This window comes from Sinohyriopsis cumingii, chromosome 15 (assembly GCF_028554795.1).
Source record: "Sinohyriopsis cumingii isolate HCF-2022 chromosome 15, ASM2855479v2, whole genome shotgun sequence".
Classification (NCBI taxonomy): domain Eukaryota; kingdom Metazoa; phylum Mollusca; class Bivalvia; order Unionida; family Unionidae; genus Sinohyriopsis; species Sinohyriopsis cumingii.
Genome location: NC_142975.1, coordinates 34,374,967 through 34,396,035, shown reverse-complemented (window position 1 = coordinate 34,396,035; position 21,069 = coordinate 34,374,967). Strand labels below are relative to the sequence as shown.

The 21,069-nt window shown below is 34.6% G+C and overlaps 1 protein-coding gene across 2 annotated transcripts in view; it reads right to left on the bottom strand.

The window, feature by feature from the left end:
• Positions 1-1,696: 1,696 nt before the first annotated feature.
• The window catches only part of LOC149781582 (high affinity cationic amino acid transporter 1-like), a 43,980-nt gene continuing 24,607 nt past the window's right edge, over positions 1,697-21,069 (bottom strand). For both annotated transcript variants that reach the window (XM_089935628.1, XM_089935627.1), the window contains exons 2-8: positions 15,337-15,455; positions 14,722-14,841; positions 13,095-13,290; positions 10,978-11,092; positions 8,947-9,084; positions 6,383-7,628; positions 1,697-4,742 (exon numbers count right to left, since the gene is read on the bottom strand). In XM_089935628.1, the coding sequence (XP_089791754.1) occupies positions 4,555-4,742; positions 6,383-7,628; positions 8,947-9,084; positions 10,978-11,092; positions 13,095-13,290; positions 14,722-14,841; positions 15,337-15,451 (2,118 nt within the window). In that variant the 5' untranslated portion in view covers positions 15,452-15,455 and the 3' untranslated portion in view covers positions 1,697-4,554. The remainder of the gene's footprint in view (positions 4,743-6,382; positions 7,629-8,946; positions 9,085-10,977; positions 11,093-13,094; positions 13,291-14,721; positions 14,842-15,336; positions 15,456-21,069) is intronic.

The window sequence follows — 21,069 nt, the reverse complement described above, 5'->3', positions numbered from 1 at the left end:
TAACTTCGCCAAAATGTTAACTATGTGTTTTCCGAAATCGCCAAAGAATCCTTCCTTTTGGTTGCTCCTCTTGTTCTTTGGACGACTGTGTCTTTTCTGGGATTGACGTCGATGCTTGGTTAAGCATTTTATCGGTTGACGAGAATGTACTCGTCATTTTTATTTTCCTTTTTGGACATTAGAACCACGATGGTGACGGTGTGGGCTTTTCTGAGGGGACATCTTTGGAAGTTCAGGAGCACAAAAACACTGATCCGCATAATTTGTGGATGGTCTTTAGATTCTGGAATCCCTCGCTACTGATTGTCTTTACGTCGTATCAACTTGATGACAGGCATTACGCGTCGTGGAGGGGTTTGCAACTGACTAAATCGAGACAATTCTTAATTGGACAATTCCAATAAACTTTGTAACATGCCCAATCTCTCTTGGACTTCGCTTTTGGAGCAGGTATTTTGTGAACAGCTACTACTGCAGATAAAGAGAATGAGGATGCCACTTCTTGAGGAGAATAATTTGGAGACGCAAGTTGCCATTGTTTCATCAAATGAGGAAGAACGGGTGTCGAATTGGGTTAGTCACGCATTGCCAACAACGTAGAGGTGAACGAATTTGTGGCTTTTGGAGGCACGGTCACCTTCTCCGCAAGTCGTGGTTTAACGGTTGAGTACAGTCGAAGTGTCTCTTTTGCTGGTGGAAGCTGTTTTCTGGGATCTTTTGTTTTTCTGGGGACTTTTGTCCTTTTTCTGTGGGAGTTTTTCTCTATGGCTGTGACCTGACCTTAACACGTTTGTCTTTTTCTTCTTTTGAGTTCGTTTGGCGTTTTTGGGAGTTATTTTGTGTTGAGGAGGACTTTGGGGCCACTGGGATCCAAATTTAAGAGGGAGCAGGTGATGACACATCTACCGTTACCTCAAGCTTTCAAAATCATTAGGATTTTGGTTTAAGTGTTGATGCGGGGATCAGTTCGTTGCTTAAAGGCTACATTGTTTCTGTCAAAAAAAAGCGTTTGATTGGATGAGGAGTGTGAATCATGCCTCACAGTAATTGACCTGCTGTCATTGTAAACCATCGTAAGACTTATCGGAGACGAACTCTAAGGCACGAACACGTATTTATGGATTTATTTCGTGACTGATGCCTTACATTAGTTTAACGGGATGTTCAGACGTAAGGAACGTCATGTTGACGCTGTGTGAAACAGACCCAAAATGTCCGAGGTTTTTATAGATGTATTTTGTTAAGTCGAAGGCGGGGACGTGTACACGACACCCCATCCGTCTTGGCACCAGTGGTGAAATAGATGGGTACGAAATCGCAAATAATCCGGTGTGGCGGGTTTTAAATCCATAATGTAGTACATAGGCGTGTGGGGTTTGAGTGGCATGGTCGTACGCATTATTCAGCCAAGGCGCATCTAACTCTTTGGCTAAGAATTGCACTTGCGATTTATCTCTAGGGCTTATAGACAAGACCACGTAATGAGGATTGAGACTGATGGTGCGACGGGCTTTACTTTGTTGAAACGAAATTTGGGTGATGTAAATGACACTAACATTACGATGATGCCCTTTGCGCGGAAACCACAGTTTAATTTCTTCTTCGTCTTCTTGTATCAAGCTCGCCGAACAAAGAAAGTAAAAGAGCATCATGGAAGAAATGTTTTAATTAAATAATTGGAAAGACAATTATCTCAGACTTCTGAAACTGAACGATTACAATTTTAGATCAAAACGTGAACAAAATAGTATTGCTGACAGTTTCTCTAAAAATCCATCATCCTGTAATTATTTATTCGGAAGCCTTAAGAAGATTAAACATTCAAAAGTAAAGTCACGTTTAAAATTCACATCCATCAACTCGGAAAGTTATGACCAGCTGTTCTCACTACTGGAGCTTATGGAGGCTTTATACAACACCAATGATGCATCCGCTTGGCCTGACAAAATACATTACCAGTTTTTGCAAGACCTTCCAGAATCAATTTTAACATCTCTTTTGAAAATATTCAATGATTTATGGATTACTCGTAATATACCTAAAATTTGGACAGAATCAAAAAGTTCCCAAACCATATAAAGATACCACACATCCTACCAAGTATCGACCCATTGCACTGACAAGCATTGTGTGCAAAACAATTAAACGAATGATCAATTCTAAGCTTGTTTGGTACTTGGAAACTTACAATTTAATATCTCCTTTCCAAAGTGGCTTTCGATATGGCCAGAGCACCAATGATCAACTGGTTAGACTGGAAACATTTATTCGCGATGCATTTATCAAAAAGGAACATTTAGTAGCGGTTTGCTTTGATTTAGAAAAGGCCTATCACAAGGCATGGAAGTACGGGATACTAAATGACCCGCACGATCTAGCAATGGTGTCTATATTTGATGACAAGTGATGATTATTCTGCAATATCATCGAAACCTCAGACATAGGAAAACTTACAAAACATTTAAAATAATTTAGTAAAATAATCGTTTTGAAAATAACGTCATTGCGGAGTTTACTATAGGTTGAAACTAGTCATATATTACGCCATCTGAGCATTATTTGTAAGGTTTTGAAATGCTTTCTTGACAGGATGTACTGTTTGAATTTAATTATGTGTACAGGTTCGTGAGCCGTCGTTCACATATATTTCACTTATAGAAACGTCGGCCATATTTAATAAGAGATCTGCATTATGTATTTGAAGGTATTGCCAGTATCATTTTATCTAATTAAGCAGAGCAGCGTTTGACAAGAAGAAGTTTAATGTTTTTTATATTGTCAGCTAAGACGTCGTGCTCGACATGTGATCGGCTTCATTATTCTAAAGTTGGCATGTCTTGCTGCCATGCATCTCTATTAAATTTGCTTTCATTTAATTTTGATGATTTGTAGGAGTTCAACTTTGTCCTTCTGGTAGCGGCATCTTATCTACCTTTTAAACGTCAAAGATATATATTTTTGTAAATCCGTCCGTAACGTGAATGTAAATGGATAGATCAAATTATTAAAATATGTTTTGTTAATACAATAGTTAATGAACAACAGTGGAAGTGATGAAAAATGGAGTTCACATAAGGTACGCAGAACGTAAAACACCCATCTTCAGCCAAGAGTGATAAAAACATTTTCCTAATTATTATCAGTAATAATGTAGTAAATATTTTCAACGTTTTCTTTACCTTTGAAAGGTCTGACGTTTGACATGATATAAAAGACAAGATTGTGGGGCAACCTTTAGTTTTTAATATAGGCATGTTAATGTAAACCCCTTGACTAAGAAAGATGTAAGAACTACTTCTTCCAAACAGGTATTGATTCTTTAAAGATGAAATACTTTATAGTAAGACATTGGAACTGGAAACAATATCCAGTATGCTGGCATTCGTTTTCGTCAGCGATATCGATGATAAAATCAGATAACAAAAAATCCTGAAATAATCATATTGTTCTTCTAACACAATAAGTTTATATAGTGGGTGACACAAAAGGTTTTCGATGAAACATTTTTGAGCTAAAAAGTGATAAAATGACTAATAAATAATTGTATGTTAGAAGATAAATTCTATGTTCTGAAGGCACCATACATGTATTTGATGTCTGTTTTATTAATCCTGTAGTTGGGGTCAACACTTACACTTCTCCTTTACTTTAATATATTTAAACTTATACGTTTTTTGCCCTTAACTGTGTAGTTTTGTTTTAAATGATGTGAAAAGAAAACAAGAAACAATCGTTGTTGTAAACTTTCCCCAACAGTTTTTATTTTTAGTCAGTTTCAATCATACAACCCATTTTTAATGTTGGATTTCAGGTCGTAACGTAATTGACTACTACTGATGATACGTTTGGTATAATACAATTGTTATGCCTAATATATATGTCAGAAAATGTATAAACGTTTCAGTTTGAACCGATTGTGAGCGGTCGGCGACAAAATTAAGGAGCTACAAATACAAAAATCAATCGAAAAATAGTCTCCGCTGAAAATATTGAATAAGGTAATAAGAGATTATAAGGAATTATTGCAAAGGAGGGTACAAGTTTTCCTTCGTCAAGAGGGAATGAAAACATGTTTCTTAGAACATCTTTATATATTTAACATTAATGTGGAAATCATCCCGCCAAACATTAATCGGTATTTTCTTCAATGGTGTACACTAGTTTCTAGTTTCTTGAAAGAGTCTGTTTGCTATAAATGCTTTCCTACTATAGATCAAATGAAATCGAATCGACTGTGCTTCTATTCCATGTCTCTTTCTTTCGTACCATGTCTATGCACCTTTGATTACCATAAGCGGTTCTTTGAATTCCTTCCCATATATATATATTGTCATGCTGCTCCTATACTTTCATACACTTGTCGAATTACAATAAACTATAAAAAATATTGATAACATAATGTTTTAAAAGCTGATTCTGTGCAGCATTAAATACAATTGTACCTGAAATTATTTAGTTTCCTTAGAATTGGTTGGATTTAAATACAGAAAACCAAGATGTGTGACATTTTGATCCATTCACGATTTGAATATGGTATCTGCTTGAAATGCAACTCTATTTAACTCTAGATCTGATTCCGAATTTGTCTTCAGACGTTTCTTCTATGGTTTTGCTACTACTGTCTTGCTCTCTTGTGCTGTCTGTATTTTCTCTAGCTGTGATCTCATATAAAACGACCTCTTGCTCATCATAGTCATGTTCCTTACTGTGCCGATAACTGTAGCAGAAGTATATTACCAGTCCTGAAAGAAGATTAATTTACATCAGAGTTTAGTCTATTGACAGCTTGAAACAATATAGGACGTCCTTAACTGTAAATATCAATATGACTGCCAGAGATAACATTACACTGTATACACATGTATGATATGCAAGTAGTTTAACATAGTAATGCTGACTTCTACATTATGTTAAAGACTTGCACAAGCGTATGTCCAGTACAATGTGTAAAACTGTTCATGGAAATTTGACAAAGCAGCAAAAGTCTTATTTAGACACAACAGCAGAGAAGCACTAATATCTCCAACATTAACTGACAGACGATAAATTTGTCTCCTCATTCAAGCCATCTATTTGCAAGAATGCAGGAGTGCATCGCTACAGTGGTCACTCAGCGTAATATCAATTCAAGCTATGAAAGATGCTGGGTTTGCTAACAGTAATATTTTGTTTATGTCAGCCCAGGAATGGGAGAAGGCTGTCACAACTCACAGTCGCAGACCTTGCACTTAACTAAAACAATTTATCAACTTCAGTGTTGTAAAATATGGGTTTAAACTCTGTATCAGCCACTTTCACGTCGACCCAAATGTGCAACCATCGATAAAATCTCCAATCCGAAATTAAAATCGCATAGTCCTTCCTGCTCGCCAATACTCAATCTTGTCGCCAAACAAAGCATATGATAAACTTTCCTTGCACAAGTACGTTTCCCAACCGCACGTTTTGCTTGACATTAGTCAACTGAAATGTCGTTGGTAAAGTTGTTGCACACGATATAAAAGTTAATGCAGTGTAAAATGTTTTTTAATTATCAGTTGCTAAAGGAATGCATCATCTTGTCGCTATTTCTCTGCTGTTCATCGATACAATTCATAATTATAACCGAATTGAAACGTAATTTAGCACACTCGTTATTTGAGGTCATTTTTATATGACGTAGAAAATAGAGCCTTTGTAACTCTTAATGTTGTTGCATATGATATAAAAGTTATAGATGTGCAATATATATCATATTATTGCCAATATTTGGTAAAGGATTGCAATATTATATTCGTATTATCCTGTTATTCATAGATGCAATCCATAATTACTCCTGTAATTCATAGATACAATCCATAATTACTAGCAGTTTTACTTTGAATCATCAGTTAGTAAATTCGTTATACAAGCCTTTATTATCTGAGGTCATGAACATTTGACGTAGAAGAAAGTAACTGACAAATTATCCAAAAGGAGTTTGCTCTTTGTATTTTTCTATGAAACCAAATGTACGGACACCAAGGGACAGCAAATTACAAACATGCAAAGTATAACTGTGACAGTCGGCAATCTGTTGTTTGATTTTGTTCGGGCAAGTATTCTGGCATGCAAAGTAATTACTGAAACTAAGTGCTACCTGAAATAAAATGTTTTGTTGACCGAGTACACTGATTTGATAAATATAAAGGACAAAAGGAGAAGCACACTAATTAAATTATCATGGCTGTGTATTTATTTTAGTGTAAAGTTTACCTCTTCAGTCACAACGTTTTCACAAGGTCCTTCGAATCGTATAATGCAAAATATAGGCTAATGGCTAAATCAAATTATTATCAAGCTACATGTAAGAAAAATATAAAATTTCATTTTTTAAATATACAAGCGGAAAATAGAAGCTTACCAATACTCGTCCACACAGCAAATCGTATCCAGCATTGGAATGGTAAACCTGCTATGAAGCAAATATTCATAATTATTGAGCAAAGTGGTATGAAAGGAACGTAGGGAGTTTTGAAATGTGGTTGTGCTGCATTCTGTGGTTGTCTTGCAATAATACAGGTTGTAGTAATAAGTAGAATTATTACGGAGAAAATTAAAATAATTATCCACCAGGACTGAGTTTGGAAAAGCTCTCCACCTAATACTGTTAACACACTGAGGATAATTGCGCTTAAAAGGAAAACAAGTAAGGATCCCCCTACTATTTTCCACGTCGCCTCATTGGGATCTAAATTTACATCCGACGGAAGACGAATTAATCCGCTTAAAACACTGCCTGTGCTATTACTACTGAGAACACTATCGAATCTTTTGTATGTGACACCGTTCCTCAGTGTTGCTTTATGCTGAATAGTATCTGTAGAGATACCACCGTACGCAGTAGTCCTTTCACTTTGTACCTCTGATGGATCAAGGCTTTGGTTTACATAACCATTGGTGAGTGGAGTTCTTTCTTGAAAGACATTCAATGAATTATTTATAGTTTTCTGACAAAACTTATAATCGTTCATTTCACAATTATCTTTGTTTTCAATCACTGCAAATTTAGAACACTTTTGTTCTTCACTTGAGATGTCTTCAAACTCAATCTGCAAACCCACACATCCTGGTTGATAGCGGAGACAGAGAACACACATTGCCACTAAAACACAACAGAAAAGAGTACCAATTGCCGCTATTTCCAGTAACGTGTCAAATTTGACAAAAACAGCCAATACTGCCGTGAATGTCAACATAGGTACTGTACCATTCCAAGGGGTAATTGTGTTCTTGTTAACAGTACCAAACCATTTGGGCAAAATAACATCTTTTCCAAGGGAATAGAGCAAACGTTGTTGAAAATAAACGACGCCTATTCCCGTAGACAACAAACCTAGTAATGCTCCAAAGCTTATAATTGTACTAGATCCAACGACATGAAGTTCCACGAACATTTCTGAGAGTGAAGCTTGTAATTCAAGTGATTGCCATGGAAAGGAAAGTGTCATTGCCAGTGACACTCCGAAAAGAGATGCAAAGCTGATGATAGCGGATAACACCAGACCTGTTGGTACGGACTTTGCTGGATCGTTTGATTCTTCTGTAGTACTTGAAATAATTTCGAAACTGCCAAAAGCGTATATAAGAATCGAGGCTGCAGCGAGTACCTGCAATTCGGAAAAGAGAACGTCGTTATTTCGATACATAACCCAATTAATAATGGGAAATTATTTTGATCACACTTACACAAAGTTATATAAACATTATAAATGTCAACATCAAGAGAGCATCTGAAACTGGGATTTCAACGAGAAGACCCATTGCTTGACCAAGAAAGAAATTTAATTGTTCGAGCTGCTCTCTGCTAAGATCCGTATATTCTAGGTGTCACCGTCTGCTGCGATAGCCACTTTCGTTTTGTGATGCAAATAAAGAAAATCGGAAATTCGAATACTTATTTTTAATGAAGTTATAAAGTCACGCGCTTCTGATGCTCAATATATAATGTCTAGTGTACCGCAACTATAGATGCAATAAAAGTATCTAGATATCTAATAAAACTGCCCTGATCGAACCAGAAAGTCCTTGATCTAAATACGGAATTCAGTGATCTAAGAAAGAAAGTCCCTGATGAAAGTATGGATGTCCCTGATCTAAGCTAGGAGGTCTCTGATCTAAGGATGGAGGTCCATGCTTTCTTGTCAATGTTTGCCCATTATTCTACTATATTGTTATCGATCAGATAGAGAATTATAGAAATTTTAACGCTCCTGTGTCGTCTATGTCGTCATTGAAGCAATATATTTTGAAATGAATCGTAAGATGAATAGAAAACAGCAATTAAATCACTCCTAAATGGATTTAGTTTTATCAATGCCAACTTTGGAGAAAAAAAAATAAAAAAATAAAAAAAAAAACAAAAAAACAAACAATAACTACGTGAATTACCGTTTGAATATATTGTATTGTCCTACAGAGGATGTTACCTCCAAATTTAAGTGTCATTGCGGCTTTAAATGCCTGAACATTGAAATGCTGTCGTAATATTTATTATCGTATTAGTCCCAGCTGAGTCCTTATTATGTGCGAATACATAGTTAGCTAATATATACTTACAGTGCAAAGACTGTAGCAACATATTGCATGCATGCAATATCATTCTGAGATTCTTTTATATTGTACAGTATTTGTCTTCCGTCTGCTAATAATGTATCTGTTCTTTGCTATACAAATATATGTTGATGTTACGCGATATTGCCACTAAATTAATAAAACAACTGACAAGAAACTAAGAGAGTTTTACACCTATTCTTTTCATACATGAAATATGAAAACATAAGAAATATTACATCTTTTAATTGTTATCGCTAGATATGTTGTATCCTCGCACCAGTCCATTATTTCCGTCACCTTACAGAGAACTATATCTAGAAGGTTATTTAGATACAAAACTGGAAAGAATATACATTAGCATAACGTTCTTACCCCTCTAGATCCGTGAGGAAAAAATCCGGGCGAGTCGGTCCAGTTTTCGTGACGTACATGAAAGAAGCCGAGACAAATGAAACACAGTATAACCAGGATGTTGATTAACATCAGGAAGATGTTAACGAAGGATATTGCCTGAAATTATCACCATCAAGAGTATTAAGATACTGTGCCAGTCAATATTTTAATACTGACTCTGAAATGGCTGGTAACTGTTTTAAAATTTGAACTTTTAATTCATACCCTGTATATTGAAAACGTTAATAGTGAAATAACTGTATCGATATTTTTATGTTTGTTAAAGATGTATAGCATTTAATTCATACATAAATGATTCGTGTCATAATTTAACTTATAATACAAAGTAAATGTGATAGACGAAATACATTTTCCAAATTAAAACGTTAATTATTTGAGTCGTTATACTTTCAGTACTTATTACTTTGTTCGGAAAAGACCGTAAAATAATAATAGTACATGGAATGCTAATGATACTTTCAGGAACTGGTAGAATCTGTCAAGCCATTGGACGTTCATCATGACGGTGGAGATAGAGATTGTAAGGTTTCACTTGTAGGGATATGGTTTGCAATTACATGTATATGTGTGTGGGAATGAATAAAATAGCAACGTTTCCGTACGTTTCAACCCAAATCAATGTCTAGATCAGGAGCTGACTGAGAAATATGCATGCATTGTCGATCATGTTTTATGATTGCAACACCTGGATGATGTACAGATGGTATGCCAAAACGCTGAACCATTGTTACATGGGCTGCCCAATACAACTGATAAATATAAGATCGGTGGACAGGTTTCCAGACCCTAAGATTTTCACATAGGCTGGAATTCAAAACATCCATATCCTGCTAATAAAATCATGGTTGAGATTGGCAGGCCACGTCATCTAGATGGCGGAAGAGGGTCTAACAAACAAGATCTTCTACAGCGAGTTAAAGGATGGAAAGTGACTGCAGGGTGGACAGAAGATGCCCTCAAATCATTCGTGACACACTTCGGTTACATAAATACTGGAGCTACGGACTTTGAACGGAGAAACGCATAGGCACCTCAGTAGATCTAGCAGCGTAAATATCTACTGCACGTCATTAATTGATCAAACAAACCTAAATGATATATAACATACTCAGAACAAAAATAGGCCTATCAGCTGTTCAAGTACTTACAGAAACCAATTTATTTAGTGATGTCATGATCATCTTCAAACTCGAAGAACGATTAACACAGGGTGTCATCAATAGTGGTTCATTACATTTCGGTCATAGATATACATTCCAGATAAATGTTCACTTCGGGAAACTTAAGTATGAATGTCTTTACAGTACAAGACACGGCAGGAGAACATAATAATAATAATAATAATAATAATAATAATAATAATAATCAGAAGAAGAATTAGAAGAAGAAGAGGAAAAATGAAGAGAAAAAGAGCCATTTGACACTAGAAAAGAGTCTCCCTTTTGTTTATCATATTCTTAGAAAGATCTTGTTATAGGTCAAAACATACAGAAACGTTGATCTTGTCCAGTCGCCTTTCTCCAACATGTTTGTCTTACATACTCTGTGTGCAGGTGGTTTGCATTCTCACCTTGTTTCTGTATTTTTGGTATTATATAGTTGCATCTAATTAAGTAACGGGTTTATGTTTGTAACTCATCAGAAGTGACAAGTATGTATGCTGTATGTCAACCTCTTTCCAGGGTTATATTGTATATACATTTTTCATAACTGAAACGTTTATAATAAGCATACTGCAGAGTTGCAAAGACAAGGCAATACCATACAATTTTGGCAATGGAATAATAGGAAAGTTGCATTCATGGGTACACTTGCTATATCATTCTAAATTTTTCATTGTTTTTAAATACATGTCATGTGCATATTGTTTAGTAAAAATGATAAGCGCAGTTCTAAATACAGGATATGAGATGGACATATATAATCACTCCAATCTAAAAGTGCTTCGTTAATTTGGAAATTACAGCATGCAAACTCTTGGATATATACCTTTACGCCCAATGAAGCCATTATCGCCACCAAGAAAAGTGCTACGAGCGCTAAAACATCTGGGAAATCACTAAATACAGGTCCAGAGCTCCAACTGACAGACTCACTCATGATTCTGGAACAATTTAAAACAAACGCAATGATTCCCAAGAGTAAATAAATATTATTTCTATTGAGATATTGATGTGAATCAAGACCTGACACAACACAAAATTAGTGGACTAGAGCACTCGAAAATACGGAGAAAACCTAATATTTTCTCTCGTACGGATATAAATTCCAAATTCTGTCAAAATTATTTTTTATTTTACAAGCAGGCAAATCATTGAATTGAATTTCCTCAACGCACTCTCCTAATATGTCGAGCCTACTTTTGTTTGGGCTGCATCTTAGAACTGTGTTATACAAAATATTTTTCTCGTTGGCACATACCTATATTTGGCAGTAAGACGAAACTTTGTCAGTTCGTTTTTATAAATGATATGATTGCATATTTTGAAACGTTCATTTAAAAAACTGATCTCATTTTTAGAAGTTATATATTTCGTTTAAACGTTAAATGATTTTGAAAAGCTTATAGAAAAAGGACAGCATTACAATCTTGAAGTTAATGTCATTACATTGCACTTGAATTTGCTATAATTTGAAAGTTGCACTTGTTGTTTGGGTCTCTATCTATATACATATTCATTATGAAATGGACATTACCTTTTTGAATATTAGTTGATCGCCTCCAAATTGTTAGTAACTGCATTACAGTGTCACACTGTAGCTTCACAGTGGAATACCTCGGTCAACAAAGTGTTGATGCACTCATATACTATACATGTGTTTATGTTAACACAATTTCGTGCGTAACATTTTCAGTATATATTATTATGTAACGAGTTGTCTTTTAAAAAGAAACCGAAGATGCCTTGTTGGACATATGATCTAAATTTTGAAGATTCTCGAAGACTAAATTGTATTAGACACATGTTTTAAATGTCGAAGCTTCTCGAAGATTAAATAGTATCAGATATATGTTGTAAATCGCGAAGGTTCTACTATCTAGTAGAAAATTCTCGAGGACTAAATTTTATTGAACACACGTAAATCTCGAGGGGTCTCGAAGACTAAATAGTCGTATCATGTCGTGAAAATCCCGAAGAATAAATAGTAGTATCCTATGGTGTAAATTACAAAGATTCTCGAAGACTAAATATTATTAGACATGTATTGGAAATCTCCAATATTCTCGAAGACTAAATGTTATTAAACGCATATTGTAAATGTCGAATATTCTCGAACGTTAAATAGTTGTATGCTGTGGTGCAAATACCGAAGATTCTCGAAGACTAAATATTATTAGACATGTATTGGAAATCTCAAAATATTCGCGAAGACTAAATCGTATTAGACATATGTAGTAAATCTCCAAGACATTACAATTTGGACATCAGCCGAATTCGAGTAATTTTGGTGCAGAACTAGTGTTCATATTGCATCTAAAAATAATCTGAATTAATTATCAATTATAATTTGTTAAGTTTAAATTCTAATGTTTCACGAATCATCGATATTAGCTAGCTAAATGCATTATGGTTATCACGAATAATATCTAACAATTATTATATTTCTAAAACCGTAGCTATTAAGAAAGGCATCATTTTATAGATTCCCACATGCTGGACAATTTTTATATCATTTCAGAGCGGATTACATGTGTGGTATGGTAAAAGTGTCCTACAATAGCATTTATGCTATTATATTTGTCAATGTTCCTGAGAGTTATCAGAGTTATAAATGAAGCCTAAACATTTCAGAAAATGATTCGGTGCAATATGTCAGTTTACTGTCATGTTATTGATAGCATACAGCCTGTACTATAGCTGATTAATGTCTTTTATTTGCACTTATTGACATTTCAAGCTATAAGAAACTGATGGACTGAGACAAATTGTCAAATCTTTGATTAATGTCTTTTATTTGCACTTATTGACATTTCAAACTATACGAAACTGAGAGAGAGAGAGAGAGAGAGAGAGAGAGAGAGAGAGAGAGATCATAATATGTGGCTCCACTAAATAATATATACCATTTGTAAGGAAGACAATACGCGTTGCAACTTTGCTCACCTTTGAACAGTGTGATTCGTCATAAAATCAAGATATTGTCCCCATGCTTTGGCCACAAGTGCTCCTCCAACTACATTCTCCAAGATCATATTCCATCCAATGACAAAGCCGCACATCTCCCCAAGAGTGACATAGGTGAACATGTATGCCGAACCTGCTTGGGGCAGACGAGCAACCATTTCTGCATAACACAGCGCTGCGTTTAGAGTAGAAATAAATATATTTGGGTTATGAAACGTTGTAAATTATCGTTACCAATCATATTAGATGTTAATATAAAATCCTACAACGAAATAGGACAATGTCCTTGCACAAGAAACCAGACGTTAAAATGGAATATAGTTATGTTACGTTGACGGTTATAAACGTAAAGGTAACGTTAGTGATTGGAACAGTAGAGAATTCTTGACAAGTTGAGCCTCATCTGTTGCAAAGTACTGATGCAAATTGACAAATATATAAATGCCTTTGTTGCTGCCTTGCTCTCTGCCTATGTTATGATATCAAATGTATCGTTTCTAAGAAAGGCACACACATTAATTAATGACTCTTCGGTGGGAATTGCCTTGAAAAATACTGAACAACTTCCACAATTGAAAACTATATTTAAAACATAGTCATGATAAAATGGTACAATAAAACTATCCCAATAAAGGATAAATATTTCATTTTCAGGGAAAGCATTACAGAAATAATTACGGCTTATTTACAGTGTTCTAGAACAAAATAATGTGTAACAACTAGCACACTGAGTGTAAAGAATATGATGAAAAAGGCAGAATATTTTCGAAAATCTCCAATAACAATGATGACCCAAAAGAATACGAAATTTAAAACATAACATTCGTAAAGAATTAAACAAGTAATGCGTGTATAATCTAAATATATCAACATTGGTGTTGTAAAAACAGACTTTAAGCAAGTTAACAAATCATGTGAATGGTGAACTGTTATTCTTTGTAATGTCAAATTTATTAGCATTCAGTTTTTCAAGGCTGATAATAGGTTCCGTCTGAAATGATTCATTTCGGGCTTTAGCGCAAGTTTCCATCACATGCAGTATGCTTAGATCACATTGGACTATGAAACAATTTAGAACAGTTTGTATACAAGATATTCAAAGTCGTATTAGGCATAGTTTTATGATATTTTAATCACTAGAACACGAGACAGGAAGACAAAAATGGAACATTCTCTATCCCCAAGATGATGAAATTGATCCGACCACGAGGTTAATTTTGGATCAGTGTCTTACCACGCAACATGTGTATTCTGATAAGCTTTATTTTCAGTGAGGGGAATCTCTATTCACATACAAATGAAATGAGTTGCAGATCAATGTCGATTGGCTGACTTAGATTGTAATCAGAGAAAGGTTCTTATTACAAAGCTGACATCCGTTGAACTCTAATGGTCAATTCTGCATTCAACACGAATATTACAACTTTAAACGTAAGGGGTTATACTAAAGGAAGCAATGTTCTTTACACCAGCGTAATAAACAATCGAATCAACTTGAACCTCGTTGTTTTATTAGCCTACCATTGGTAGTTTGCTTCAGCTTCTGAAGAAAGCCTTTTTTTAAAAAATAAAACATTACTTTATATTGGGCGAAGAATTGTCATACCTGACAAGAGAGCAGATACGCCAGCAATGATAACTGATATGACGACAGCCGGTCCAGCATCGTTCCTCGTTGCATACGCCATTATTACGTACATTCCAAGGCCAAGGGAAGAGGCTAAACCTAAAAGTGAATAAAGACTAGTTGTTGTCATCAAATAATTGCATAATTCGTGGATTTTATCATGAAAACTTCGAATCTTATCATCTTGCTTATTTGCAGTGTTTTAATATTTATTTTTGGTACCGCGATACTCATTAGTACTTTAACAATGCTGATATGCCAGTGTTTCTATTCTAATTCAAGTGATGTTGTTTTATTACCTTCCCAATGGAAGATTTTGAAAAATATCTTGAGGATAAAGAGGAACGTTAAGTAACATAGGTTCTCAAAACAGGTTGTCTGTTACTGTTACATCAATATGATCATTCACGTTTTCATTCATGGTTGCTATTTGTAATACATAGGTCATTATGTTACTCCATTGTTGGTTTTCTTCGTGGTACTCTTATTTGCCTAACTGCGATAGTTGAAACCAAAGACTTGTCGCCAATTAGGAATCTAGTGAATAGTGTGCGGTTTAATAGAATATCTTCTAAAATTAGAAAGTCAACAGACCTAAACAAATTAAGTCCAGCAAGCCAAGACATCGTCTGAAAGGGGAGGCGTAGAGAGTGGAAGTAACTACACTCTTTCTCCGGATCATTCCGTCACAACATCTCCGCCACGCCATTCTTCTGTAATGACAATAATATCCTAATATAGGAGTGCTGATGGTGGCGGTAATGATGACAGGACCAGCAACATTTAATGATAACAATAATAATGATGATACTACTACTACAACTAATAATAATAATAACAATAATTATATTGACAAAACAGATAACTAAAAAGGAAAATACAGGAAAATCTCTGGAGTTACGAAGTTATAAAAATCGAATTATGATAAAAGGAAATAATTGGGCTTATTGGTACCAATGCAGTTTAACATTACAATGTAAAGACTTATTAAGGAGTTTTTTTAGCAGACTGCAGAGTCCATAACACGGAATGCTATCAGAACTTAGAACGCTTGCACAATTCATTACCAAAGTAGAAGCATCAGTTGATTCTGCAATATTCATATCATCCAACCAAAAGGGAAACATGTTTTTTATATTCTCAATATAATTATTGTAATTCCTAACAACCGTAAGATGATGTAACACTGAAGTTCTCGTCCAAAATACTATTTACCTTAATTTCCTTGTTTCAAATTTAAGTTGTGCTCTTAAATTCTTTATATTGACGTTAGAAGGATAAAGTCATATAGAGTTGAAAATTATTAACACACACACACACACACACACACACACATCATTACGACTCAATGGTCATAAACTAAGTAACATAAAGAAGCAAAATGTTTTGCAACAATTTAACAAACGATTTAATTATCAATCTTTTAAAATGTAAACTTAAGAGTACCATACAGTATTATGAACTGAATCGAAAGTAATCCTGAAAACGTTCTATTCTAATCCAAAAGAATGAAAAGTACCGTATAAATGTCAGGTTGTAGAATATATATATATATATATATATATATATATATATATATATATATATATATATATATATATATATATATATATATATATATATATATATATATATATATATATATATATATATATATATATATATATATATGTGTGTGTGTGTGTGTGTGTGTGTGTGTATATCATCATAAACTTACAGTCACACAGACAGACACACTCATACACACACAAACACACTCGTTATATATAAGGTGGCTTCATGATGTACCTGACAGTGGAGTAGTGTCTGATAACCATCAACATTATAACTTTCATAAGAGACGTAGAAAAAATATTACACTTATCGACATGAGATGTTTCAGAATGTGATGCATCCAGGCATCATTACCTTGAAATTACTGGTATGTGTATTAGGTTGTATAAGGTGCCACAAAAAACCTGGATTTCAAATTAAATCTTTGTCTTTTTCCTGGCAAATAAATAGACGAACAGGAGAGAACACTTCGTTCCGTAGAGAAAATGAAAGAAAACTAATTCGGTTGTAACTTTAAGAAAACTGGAAATAGTGAAGATACAAATCAGATTGAACTTTGAAGGATAATATGAATTACTATTCATAATTTAGAGTCTCATTAAAAGATGTAGAAAATATTTTAAATATTTCGTTTTAAAAGAACGGCTATCGATATCAACAAATTAATGACCATTGAAGTACCCATAGAGAGATGTTAACACTTTCCGCGTGGTTAGCTTTGATACTTATAACTCCTTCCGCTACGCTTTATCGACTTATATTTTACTCGTAATAGAAAACGGAAATGAGGACTTTCATGGCAGATGCTATTAATTATTTTAGAGGGCATTTAAAAGTTGTTAAGCATATTATTGAACACTATTTTACGGAATTAGAAAATTCTATAATTTAAAAAATGGATTTAGTTTTAAATGCGGAAACGTATAATTAACAACCAGGTCCAACGGGAGACAGGAATGAAACGGTCTACTGAGTAAATAAACCTTAATGGACTTCTAGGTTCTTAAAAAGTTATGCTTCCGTCCGGGAGGGAGGGCTATACATAGCTGTGTAGAACAAATCATTTATTATAAACAGACTATTGTGCCGACGGGTAACAAATCATAACCGCGCATTCCAGTAGATGACAGGTTTAGTAAATTTGGTGTGGAATCCTATTAAAAGGAGGGTGATTTAAAATGTTTGGGAATTTGGCATTGAAATGGCTTTACAAACTCTATATAAAGTCTCATTTTATGGTTAAAAGTCTTTTGTTTTTATCGTTCCATACTTCACTTAATCCATATTTGCACAAAACGAAATAAAGAATAAAAACCTTCCTAAAACACTTTGTAGATATAAATCTTTGGATCAGGAAAAGAGTAGCTATGAGGTAACATCATATAGTTAAAACGTTATCGTTGTGAAAGAGTAGCCATCTTTCAATATTAAAATTAAAGTGGTAATAAAGAAACAGAAGATTTGACTTGAGCGGTAATTGATTGAAATTATTCTACTAGTTTCAAAACTTTCATTTAGTCTGTTATTCCCATTGCGAGAAAATCTTGTTTTGTTTGATTGCAACCCATACTGGTATTGTAAATGAAATGCATTCGGATGCCTCGGTCTCACCTTTACTTTACGTCATGCCGTCGTTTTAAATTTATTTTTGAGGTGTTATTACAAATTTCACCCATATGAAAAGCATGATATGGGTATATTAACGTAAACAACGTAAACAACACTGTAGGCTTTTTTTATTATAAATTATTGTTAAAAATATTCTAAATAGCTCCGCAATTTTAACGTTGTTGCAACCAGTCAGTAATCAGCCGGTTTGATCATAGTAAAGTAAACAGATTCACAACATCAGTCTGTCGTAAACACGTGCCCGATTTTAATGAACTTCTTCTGGCGGTACCTAAATACCAATGAAAACGGAAAGGTCAAATGCTTACCACGTCACAAAATGTATGGCCACCACAGAATGACCGATCTTTGACATAATATATGAAAGAACAACGTCTCTTTCACATAAGCAGAGTACTTTTATCCAACCAGAATATCATTTTTCCATCATGTGCTGGGAAGTTAAGAGGACACAAAGGACTCCAAAATTGAATCTATATTCCTAATTATGGAAGTATTTTACAAACCCGATGGAGCACAATGCCATGGCAACAATTATAAATCATACTGCTCTTTAAAAAATAACGGCCCCTACGGCATATTCATTGAACAGTGGCGTAGCAAGAAACTATGATCCCTCCCCCTCTCTAAGGCTAATTCTAGGCCCTTTGCCACAATTGATGGGGTTGCTTGGACGGTTGCATTCCCACTGCATAATTGGGAAAATAACGATAACTTTAGACGGTATTGTTCAAACTCTACTTTTCATAATGGTATCTTAAAGTTTCATTGATATATAACGTCATTTTTATAGTATTACTGTTTGATTGTGTTTCTTTGGCTTCATCACATTTGATCATTTTAACAAACTTTGTTAGATTAATGCTGAATGCGAATCAAACTTGTAAGCAGGCGTTTTCATATCGGTAAGGCAGCATATATTATTGAGTTTCATTCATTAAATGAAAGACAAATGACATTTTCAATAAAAGGTTAAAACCGTTGTGTTTTTTTTCATTTATGCTCGTCCTGTAGCATAAGGCAATGAGTAATGTGCTTGCTTTTAAGTATATAGTGAGATGGTTACTGGCTAAGTATTTAAAAAAATGAGCCCTCGCCTCAGACCAGAAGTGCTACAACACTACTTTGGTGCATTTGGGAAAGATCATTTAAGGTGATACCGTGAAAGTGAGTAACATAATCTTGATGCAAGTTCAACAATGCATGTGAATCTTCATCATATAGTAATGCTACAGCGTCTGCAAGTTCATCACCAAGACATGTTGCAGAAACTAAAAGTTCATCACCAACACATATTACAGCTTCTGGAAGTTAATCACCAAGGCATGTTACAGCGTCCACAAGTTCATCACCAAGATATGTTACATAGTTCATCACCTAGTGAAGTTACAACTTTCGCAGGTTCATCAACAAGACATGTTACAGCGTCTGCAAATTTATCACCAAGACATGTTACAACGTCCGCACGTTCATCACCTAGTCATGTTGCAGCGTCCGCAAGTTCATCACCCAGACATGTTACAGCGTCCGCAAGTTCATCACCCAGACATGTTACAGCGTCTGCAAGTTTATCACCAAGGCATGTTACAGCGACCGCAAATTCATCACCCAGACATCTTACGGCGTATGTTCATCGTCGAGACTTGGTGTAGCGTATGTATTGTTACGTTTAGAAAAGGGCTTTCTGGTAGTTATATTTCATTGGGGAAAGTGTGCTTGAGAAGACCCCGAAACCTGTATTCCTTAAAATCATTCTCCGTAACCAAAAACGATAGCGTGCCTAGGCCATAGTTCAGTTAAAAATCCACATCTTAGATATTTTACAACTGGTATGGAAGTTCTAGAGGCCGCTAGCACAGGTTCACATGATTTTTTTATTATCCTTTTGTAAGAAAGTATTATAATTCGAGCTTCATTTTATTTATAATTTAAAAACAACACTCTTTTCAAATTTTAAATTATGTATTGGTTTCTTTTCTCTCGAAATTAGAAGCCTACATTTCTGTAAAAAGATGCTTATTGCCTGCAACGAACATTGGAGTAAGTGATACTTGCGTTTGCTGGACTTACTAGAGAGATGCTTAAGCAACTGTTGCCGTACAAGTTACCATATCTACATGGGTAAATATTTCCCTTCAAATAGTGTCAACATGCTTGAAAGAGTGGACCTTAGTTATGTCCAAAATTTGTTTGTTTTTTTTTCAAAATGTATTTCATTTTATTCCGTATCTTTATGATGCAGCAAGAGAAAAAATTTGGAAAACAGTATTATGTGAATATTTAATCTTAACAATGATCAACTTAAATTAGCTACCTATAAACTAAGTAATGGTCTGAAAATTTCGCCTTGATAATGATTGGTACCCCATGTACATGAACGGTGAGTACGAATGCCATCTGGTATTTATCTCACGAGTTTTCAGTGCGCAGCTGCGACATTTCTTCAACCCGTGTCATTCTTAGTGGCCCAACAAATTAAGGTCTATTTGATAATTGCATGTTCGGGTATATCTGTAAACTTGCAAAATAAATTATATATATATATATATATATATATATATATATATATATATATATATATATATATATATATATATATATATATATATATATATATATATTAAAATATCACAGTCATCAGAGAAATACCTCAATTTAGATGAAGTTATTGATTTACTTATTTTCCCCTCAGTAAGAATAATCCGAGTAAACACGTTTCTTCATGAGGCACAATAACAGAAAGGTTCTTCGGAGTAAAGGCAAGATTTAAAACCTCAGAGACATCCTTTTGCGAAAAAAGTAAACGCCAATCATAGGTCAGGACCACTCTGTCATACCTGGACCCTAGTATGGCAAAGGGTGCAAATCCTATCAACATGTGGCAGATAAAAACATAATCTCTACCCTAATTACCAGCGAAAAATTAACATCCATGGTCCAAGCGAAATATGCAAAAGATATAATGTAATTAATCTTATCATAGGTAAGACTCACATACATCAGTATGTTGGAGAAACATAAAAACTACACAGAACGATAATAAGTCAAAATGAAATCATGGTGTAAAACACTTCTCTTTTGCTAGACATTCGTTCAGCGAAGTTATACTAACGACAATGGCCCGCAACATAACTACAACTACAT